The sequence below is a fragment of the Stegodyphus dumicola genome, chromosome 1 (assembly GCF_044657685.1).
Source record: "Stegodyphus dumicola isolate Sdum_Otavi_A_Nest chromosome 1, ASM4465768v1".
NCBI classification, from domain to species: Eukaryota; Metazoa; Arthropoda; class Arachnida; order Araneae; family Eresidae; genus Stegodyphus; species Stegodyphus dumicola.
Window position 1 is genome coordinate 238358246 of NC_140768.1, and position 9895 is coordinate 238368140.

Below are 9895 nucleotides of genomic sequence, written 5' to 3' on the forward strand. Positions count from 1 at the left end.
ACACGAATTATTCAGTAACAAAACAAACGAAAATGTCAAGTCTGCCCAGCTTGCGCGAATTTAGGAAAAATTGTTCAAGTAAAATTAAAATATTAAATACAAATCAAAATGCGGCTACTAAACTTTGGTTCAACTCTAAATCTTACTCGAAGCAGTTATGGGTAGCAAAGCTAAAGCTGATTTAATTAATTTAGTCACGGACTAATTAAGTAATAGACTGACGGCATCCGCAAAGGCTTTCATTCGAATTCAAGGACTCTAAACTTGATAGATTAATTAAATTTACATCCTGGTAGGTAAATTGGTTAATTAGCTAGTAGCTGAAGAAAAGTAAATGCACAGTTAAAATAAGAAAATAATTGGTTAATTAATATGAAACTTCAAATCTTCAGGATTAATATTTTTCACACTAAACGGTTCCTTTTTAGGCCAAACGGCATTAGCCCATAAGGGAAATTAATTTCGTTTTAGCATTTTGCGTTGGTTCACTATGAATGTATATTCACTTTTCAAATTCTTGCCCCGAAATATTATTCCCCTGTGTTATATTTAAAGAAATAAAATAATGAAGAATCTGAATACATGCATGTATGTTTCTCGCATTGTCGTAAAACAGCGGTACCTATACAGACACCAAATGTTGAATAACGTAATCTTCCACTGAATATGCACATCTGGCAGCCCTAATTGGAAATCTGTCTTATTATCGATTTCATATTTTGTAAAATTTTTAACGACTTTATGATTAACAAGCTTAACGATTTCAAAGCAAGCAATGGCAAAACTGTACGGGAATAAACAATTTCAGCCCGCGAGACTGTGTATCTGAAATTCTAAAGGTACCTCATTTTAAAATTATTTTAGGATATTATTGGTGAACTCACTTTTATGGTTTAAGTGCAAAGAACATGATATTTAATAAATAAAGGTAACACACAAAACAATACATTTTGTATTGTTTTGTGTTGGACGCAATATAAAACCTTTGGACGCAATATAAAACCTGAAAAATTTCAGGTTATTTTTTAAATTTTCTTTTTTTCTCTTTTTCTAAATTTTCTTTTCTGCGAAGTAAAATATTAATTTATTAATATAAATATTAATACGAATATAAATATTAATATTCCCCATCTCCTTTTCAGCAATTCTAATGTCATCCTTTTCTACGAACTAAAATGCCCTATAATATCTATTAGTTTGATTAGCTACGCATTTCTGGTTTCTTAAATATTTTCAATTACCGAAAAAAGTACCTTCAAGTAAATTTAATATAAAAAATTAATAAAGATAATACCATGCAAGTTTAAAAAAAGTGTAACACTTCAAATATACAAGAAACGAAACAGGTATAAATTGCCAAAATAGTTTTATTTATGGATTATAGCAAAGCGTGGAAGTTCCGACAGGAACATATAGACATCACAGTTACTATTTTACAAATATAAGAATCTAAATAATTTGCTAAATAAAACAAGTACACTATACAATTACGCTACATAAAAAGAGTAAGATATATTTCTCTAATTCAATAAATGGCAAGAAAAATGTGTCTTGAAAAGCAAAAGCCTTCGTCGTTTATGTTTCAAAACAGTGTCATTCGTGAAAAAGCGAAAATCCCCAGTCTGCTGCAGGATGCAATTTAAAGTACAGGGTTTGGAGAAATAGCGCGAAAATTTCCAAAAGCTTACCTGCATACCACCACAAGGAGTCCAGAAACATAATCAGTTAATAATAAAAAACACCAAATGTTAATACAAAGCAGATTTTTTTTTTCCTTAAGAAAAATAGCAAGTAAGATTAAGATGCTATATGTAAGATAAATAACTTATCCATAGAACACACCAAACGGAAGGGAAGGGGTAAACTTGTGCAAAGATTCAAAGTTTCAAGTAAACGAAAGAATTAAAAATATCCGAAGAAGACTCTGAATTGTTGCAAAAATATTCACCATATCTTCTCGAACCACAGCAGGCGGATGTCTTTCTCTTGAGACCCCATTCTTCTTATCATATAAGTCCAAAGTATAGACCAGCCTTCTATTAGATGTAATTTCCCTAATTCCTGTTCTTGTACAATAAAGCTTCTGCTCTTATTATGTCTTCTTCTGTCAAAAAGTAGAGGTTGGGATCTTCAGCATTAATCCTCTCATTGATGCTGTAGAAGGTTGGAGCATCCGGACAGGGTACAGCCTCTTCAGGATCAGCGCAACTTAATGTGAGTTGGTTGAAGATGGTCTGGTTACCACAGATAAAGGACCACTGTTGAGTCTCCTTTGAACCATCCTCTGCCTGGACAGAGTGGCAGACGTGGAAGATTTGGCAGTTGTTGTCAATATCGGCGAAATAACCATCGTTAAAGCAAGAGAATGTTGTTTTAATTGGTCCCACTAAAAGGTCAGCACCGTCAGGGAGAGCGTAAGCCTCACGTTTTGCTCTCTGAAAAAGAAGCTGTTTTACTTCGCAAGAAAATCAAAACTAAATAATAATATGGAATAACAAATTTCTATAGATTCTATCTTTTATATGAAATTCTATTGATTAACTGAGAGATTTATGAGCTGATTTTCCTTCATAAACATGCAAAAGATTGCATATCTTAAATTAAAACAAAAATTTTATCTTGTATTAAGCACAAAATCAAAATATGAAAGATAAGTAAAAGTAAGTTTAAAAAACAATTTCTTTTTTTCCTTTCTTAAACGTCTCACTTTCCATTTGTTTTATACCATCTCCAATGGTTTGTAATTACCGAAAATATCTATTAAGTTAAACTGTAACTTAATATCTTATTCTTCAATATTTTATAATGTTAAAAGATTCCAACTAATGTTACGTTAGCCGTTTAAATTCAGGTTCAAAAGTACAAGAAGCAGTTTTGGTCCGTTCAATTCAGTTAGCATGCACAAAATATTATAAGCTACATTGTTTACTATATTATTTTAGAAATAATTTCAGAACTTTCGGCCGTTATCGATGAGAACAAATATACACCAAATTATTGAAATAATGTGTTTTAAAATACAGTTTCTCGAAGATACTTGAAGGGCAAACTGTTAAAAGGATTTCGCTTTCGAAAATTTACAGAAAATTTCTCCCGGGAAATATCGCCTGAATTTTAGAATGTCTTACTTATTCTAATCATTTAGTTAACTAGCATTCGGTAAAAAGATTTATTTTAAAAATTTATGTAAAATATTTGCAACATTTTGTTAAATATCATAAAATAGAACTATCCAAGAAAGTTTTTAATATTCAAACGTTCAGACAATATCTGAAATGAATTAGTTTTCAGTTAAAAGCTTGAAATATACGTTAATTCAAATGCGACCTATAATTCCTTGTTATAGGCATACAACATCATATAGTATATATATAAAAGTAGCTTGTATTTTAAACTCGCTAAATGTAGCTAAATGATTTGTTGCAATACTATTCTTTTTGATATTTTTAATGATATTTAAGTTAATTTAAAGGTATATTTGAACCGCACTTTAAGCTATATTTACCTTTGGAGCTGCGTATGCTGCAGCTAAGAGTATACCACCTGCAATAAAATAATAAACAATTGATATATTAAAAAATAATTTTGAATCTATATTTATTATTTTATACATTATAAATTAAAAAATATTTTATTATGTATGAACAAAACTTACTTAAAATAAGGAACTTCATGATAATGCCTTTTGTTTAGAAATGGCGAAACTGTAAAGAAAAGAGAAAGTACTGGTAATTGTAGAAAAACACGATTTATTTGCAAATATATTGAGTAAATAATTAAGATTGAAAAATTTCTAATTTCTTATGAAGCTTAAAAGTCAGTATGTTGCGCAAAATAGTTGACCAGTTTAATAATTTTACTTTTGTAACGTTCGCAGATTTTTAGGAAAATATGTTACTAAAGAGCAGATTTCCTCAGGAACATTATTAACTTTACTGTAGATAAATCCAACCAAAATTGTGATTACTTAGCGTTTACAAATTATTAGATGTAATATTAGCTTAGAATTTAATAAGCTCTGTATTGCTCTTGTGACTGATCTCGTTTGCCCGACATCAGAGCAAGCCGACGAAATTCATCATGGCAAACAGGCAAGATTGAGCCTCGCCGCACAGACACCATCCATTTAGAAACATCCATGCCTTTTCTGCAGTCAAGTCACTAACCACTATCCCGGATATCCACTATAGCTATAATCATAATCCGGATCCAACTATATTAATAAATCTGTGTTAAACTGTTTAATCTGTGCTTTACTTTTTTTTTGTTTTTATCTTTTAACAGTATTTTTGTTTTTCTGCGTCGGGTGTGCTGCGTTAACCATGAAGCCGATTATTATCGGCAAGGAGGGTTGCAACACACTAGTAAACTAAACTAAACTAAACCATTATCCCGGTTGGGTGGCTAAGTTCTGTGTATATGACTATGGTAATAAATTTTGAAATAAGTTTATTATGAGCGAAATGCTATCAAACGCATCAAATTGTGTTTTAACAATTGAGAATTTGTGATTAGCATAGATTGCTGAAATTATTACCTGTTATTAACTGCTTTTTCAACATTTAACCATGGTAAGAAATTAATCTTCGCTCAAAAAAGAGGTAGGCCAAAATTAAACTCATTTTTAAGACATTAAGGATAATGGGTTCAATGGTTCTCAAACTGTTTTGCCCTATGCATCCCTTTCACTACCGCTCTGCTTCTAAAATATTTATTTAGGTTTAGATTACTTTTTAAAGAGTATTTCTTAATTATTCAGATTATTTTACAAATTAAATAACAGGAAGTGTCGAGAATGTTGATAAATACAAGAACTTAAATAAAAGTAGTTTTTTATATTCATAAACTGAAATTCATTATTTAACAGCTAAATAAAAGGTTATTTGATTTCCCACTAGAACTGTAAAATCCCTCCCCAGAGGGGAATTCCTCCCTGGTGTAGATCTGTAGGCTAGAATCTACTTTTGTTAGGGAGAGGGTCATTCATTATGCTTGAACTAAGATATTTTAATATTAAAGAATGACTAATTTTTAAGAATATTTTTTTGAAATAGCTTTTTAGTTATGTGGAAAACTGGAACAATCTCTCGAAGATTATTTATCAGATTCATTTATAAAAATAATGAAAATCAGCTTAAAATACAGTTCATTAATATGCTAGCTTATTTAAGAAGTTTTGAAACACCATAAAAGGATAAAGTAATATAATTTTGTAATAAGTTTATTTATGGTCAAAAAGCAAAACAATTTGAATTCGAAGCAAATATTTGGGTAAATACAAAAAGGGACTTGCTTACAATATTCTGCTACACTCTGAATTCGTACTTATAAGTGTTAACAAAGTGTTCTGTAGAGACATTAGGGATTTTTTTGGAAGCAGACAAATTGAAAAATTAGCAAAGCCTTCGCAGGAAATCGAACCGCGGACCTCTCAATTACGCGCTGAGCGTGCAGACCACTATACCACGAAGGCTCGCTCGAAGGCAAGAAAATACCTTATAGTTTAATAGAATATGTTTTCAGTCACACATCAATTCAGCAAAGTGAGTTCCGTTTTGAAATTTTAAGTGATACCGAAGAAAATTAATTTTAAATAATGTTAAAGATTTCAGAATGAAAGAAGAAGACCTTCACTAAACTTCCTTGTGTAAAGATTTTCACATAATATTTTACCAAAGAATTCCAAAATTGTCATAAAGAATATTGTTGGTTTATAAATTAACATCTGTTTATAAAAATCTTAAAATGTTGAGGAGAATTGTTTTTACAAATCTGTAATATATTCTCTCACGAACTGAATAGAACTGTCACGAACTAAATAGAATGCAGTAGCATCAAAATGAAACATTCTTTGTTAAAGCAAGCATGCTAGTAAGTCAGAAGCATAATTCTTTAAAATATAAACTAGTATTGTTGCAAGCGTTGAGAAGTTATATTGATGATGTTCATTATTCCTTTATTTAATCAACAGAGCCCCATAGAATCCATTATAGTGTATAATAAAATAGAAACAAAATTTTCAATGACATATTTTAAGGAAACACATCTACATGTAGATACTGCAAAATTATTTCGGTTGCACATCTATCTGATTCACTAGCAAACCGATCCTTATAGAGTCCATAATGGCACTTTATAGGAATAAAGTAGAATTCATTATAGCATAGCCTGAGAAAAGGATCAGACATAGCATTTAAAGTAATTTTCATTGATAACTTGTAAGTAATAAAGATAATATCCTAGTTGTAAAAACAAAATTTGGCAATATTTTATACGTTACAGAGCAGAGAATCTTTTAACACTTGCATAAGTACACGCTAATTGGATTCTACATACGAAAACTGCAAGCCTATTTTTCGACATTAAATACGATATGCAGTAATTTTATTCGAAGTAAATGTCCTAAATTATTGGAACTTGCACTATGTTGGAGCTTGAAAGTTGTTGAAGCAAATGAACACGACTGGTTTTGAAGTACGTATATAATCTAATGGCTTATTCTAAAGTTAGAGTACACTAAGATCTGACTTTCTAAAACAATAGAAATTTGGTCTTACCTTTACTCTTCTTGTCGAAGATGAGAATGAATGGTGAAAGTTTGCCTCGCTTTTATATCTCCTGCATTTGCTTTAATTATTCACATGACGCTCAGAGGGGTCAACGAGATCAAACCGTAACTTTTTCTTTCGGTGTGTGTGTGTGAAAGAAAAAAAAAGTTAAAACCTGTTAATCATGATGCATCAGATTTGCAACATGTTATGAGACGTAACCTTGGTCACAGAAGCAACCTTTGATCCTTATCAAACGTGTGATAGATTAAGGATGAATTACTACCTTTAGTATTAAGGCTATAAAATCATGTTTTGCCTTTATAAAAAAAATAATATTACACTGATTAGAGATTTAAGCTGTCTAAAACAGGAAGAAAAAGAAAGAAAAAATGTATACGCCAATCTTGATCGTGATGTTATAGTTATAGACAATATTTCTGGAATTTCGGCAGATTTACATTTTCGTTTTTTTCTCCGGGATACGATTTAGAACATTTTTAGGTTTTTGAGTTAAAACAATCACGCTGTTGAAAAATTTGAAGTGATTCAGTTTAATTGAATTTAATAATTTCAGTTTAATTGAAGTGATTCAAAATCAAAGATGAGGTATATTTTGCAGGCATATTTCCGCAATAAATGCTTACTGCTATATCAGATATGGCCATCCTTCGGTTTGTGAGCAGCATTTTTGAGGGTAAAATTAGACTTAATTAGAACATATACCTTTAAGCTAAAAGCAACTAATAAACAATGTTCAGAAATGAAAGAATTCGAAATGAAATTGAAATTATGGAATCCAACATTCAAAATACCAACAGAATTCATTATGTTTTTCTTAAAAATGAATGAAGCCCCTTAAAGAAAGAACATAGATAATTTTATCGAAAGAATTTTTTAAATATATTTCAAGATTTCAGAAGTACCAACTGTATTTCGATATATTTGCCATTTTATTCTCAGTTTGTACAGTCTAATAGACTTTTCCGAAGCAAGAAACAGGAAAATAACGATTCCCTCTTCGGGATTCAAACTCCGGACTTTCTGATTGCTAACGGGACGTGCTTCCCATTACACCACAAGGGCAAGCAGTAATGAAGGAGCACATTTTTTTTTAAACTGACTACATACTTAACAACACTAATTTTAAATTGAAAGGCATACAATTGCGTTAGGTAACAATGTAAAAAAAACTTATTTAAAATGGACTAGGCTTTTTTAAAAGTGAAAAATCCAAGGTCAACGTACCGCCTACGGTCTAAATTAGCTGACCTCCAAAAATAAATAAATCAATAAAAATTAAAAAAATTGGAACAGTTTCAGATTTTAACAGTCTCCCAAAAGTGTTAAGGATTTTTACGTTCTGTCTAAGCTCGCAACCTACCATTGTGGTATTACAGCAACCGCTCCTACTAACACTTTTGTCTTTTTAGCTTTATTAATAACAATCATTTTCTTCGCATTTAGGATACATGCAATTCAGCAGAAAATTTACAAAAATTTTAAAAGTAGCATAGTAGTATATGTTTACAATTCCCGACTCAGTATTAAGTGTTGGTGTACATTTTTCTCTCTTTTTCAGGCCTTTCACACTTCATTATATGAATGATCAGTTTTCTTACTAAGATGGCTTCACAGAACTTCTTTTGTCTTTTTATTGTCAACGTTTTGTGTGTTTGCTTTTTTTTTTTTTTTTTTTTTTTTTTTTTTTAATATCACGCTCTTGGAGCTTACGCCATATAAAATTGGATTCAACAGCAAAATCACAAAATATTTAAAATTAGCATATCTTTAGAATTTCCTATAGTTAGTCTCGCGCACGCTGGAGAGAAAAATGTTTTATTCAGTGCAGTGTTGCCATTGTTCGCTTTGAAATCCTTGAGTTTGTTAATCGAAATTCGTTAAAGTTTTACAAAATATGAAATCGATAATAAAACATAATCCAAATTTAAAATTTGGTGTGCCCATATTCGCAGAAGGATTACGTTTTTCGAAATTTTATGGCTCTAGGTACTTTGGTTTTATCACAATGCAAGAAACATACATACATTTATGCAGAGTCTTCATTATTTAATTTCTTTAAATACGAGTATAATACAGGTCGATAATATTGGTGGTAACAATTTGAAAAGTGAAACAAGCTTGTAGTGAATCATCGCAAAATGAAATTAATAAACCTTCTGGTCAAATCGCTCCTTTGGACTAATAAATAAATAAATAGACAAACCTGAAAGCTTTTAGATTTTACATTACGCTAATAAAGGTGTTTTTTTAACTTTTTGTGTGTTACCTTTATTAATTAAATATCACGTTCTTCGGACTTAAATGGCCCACCAGCGGCCGAGTGGTAAAGTCGCTGAACACTGGTAGTTCGGTCCGAGGTTCGAATCTCGCGAACGGGCTGGCTGCATGGGCGTTTTCGTGGTTTTCCCCATGTGTAACGTGTATACGAGCCAGTTTCCCTTAGAAAGTCCTCCACGAAAGGCATCCCTCCCCTTAGGCAGATAGCCCTCGTGTGCTTTGCCATAATTAAATACACCAACATCTTCGGACTTAAAACATTAAATCCATTTCAACAGCAATATCGTAAAATAATTTAAAAAATGAGCATGTCTTTAGAATTTCCTATACACAGTCTCACATACTGGAATTAAGAATATATTTTTTTTTTCGTGCAGTGTTGCCATTGCTCGCTTTGAAATTGTTGAGTTTGTTAATCAAAAATTCGTTAAAGTTTTACAAAATATGAAATAGATAATAAAACAAATTCCAAATTTGGGCCTTCAGATGCCCATATTCGGGTGGAAACGTACGTTATTCAAAATTTGATGGCTCTAGTTACCGTGGTTTTATCCCAATGCGAGAAGCTTAAGCCTCGTTCACAAGAGCAGATTCGACCGGTAGCGAAAACCGGTTCTTCCAACGTGTCCCGTTCACATGGCACAAGCATTAACTGCCTCGCCGAATTGAAGGTAGAACTTGGTTGAATGTTTCCTACCTTTCGGGAGCAGGGCAAATGGGGAGATTTCCCGTACTATACTGCGCGGTTCACTTAATTTTAGTTACTGCTCGCTGGACTGTTAGCGACACAATCGCGCTGATAGATGTCTGGGGATGTGATAGCATCCCCCCTCCAAATTAGATAGAACTGTACAAGATACGGAAATTGTAGACAAATACAGACAAGGTTATCTGATGCTAGGTATTCCAGAAATATCGTTCAAATTAAAACTAAAGTTAAGACAAGTGCATATCGGCTTCAACGCAAAAAGGGACTCGGTACCTTTTGAATGTTTTTTTTTTTTTTTTTTTTTTTTTTTTTTTTTTTTTAATTTAAGCATTTTCAT

At 31.5% G+C, this 9895-nt stretch overlaps 1 protein-coding gene across 1 annotated transcript; it reads right to left on the reverse strand.

Moving 5' to 3' along the window:
- Positions 1-1349: 1349 nt before the first annotated feature.
- On the reverse strand, positions 1350-6621 carry LOC118204222 (uncharacterized). The gene is made up of 4 exons (XM_085811815.1): positions 6558-6621; positions 3656-3704; positions 3506-3543; positions 1350-2435 (listed from the first exon to the last, which is right to left on the reverse strand). The coding sequence occupies exons 2-4, from the start codon at positions 3672-3674 to the stop codon at positions 2055-2057; spliced, it is 438 nt and encodes a 145-aa protein (XP_085667941.1). The 5' UTR covers positions 3675-3704; positions 6558-6621; the 3' UTR covers positions 1350-2054.
- Between the last annotated feature and the right edge of the window lie 3274 nt (positions 6622-9895).

Coding starts and splice junctions, on each gene's coding strand:
- LOC118204222 (XM_085811815.1), bottom strand. Junction 2,436..3,505: donor CAGCATACGCAGCTCCAAAG/GTAAATATAGCT, acceptor CTTCTTTTTCAG/AGAGCAAAACGTGAGGCTTA.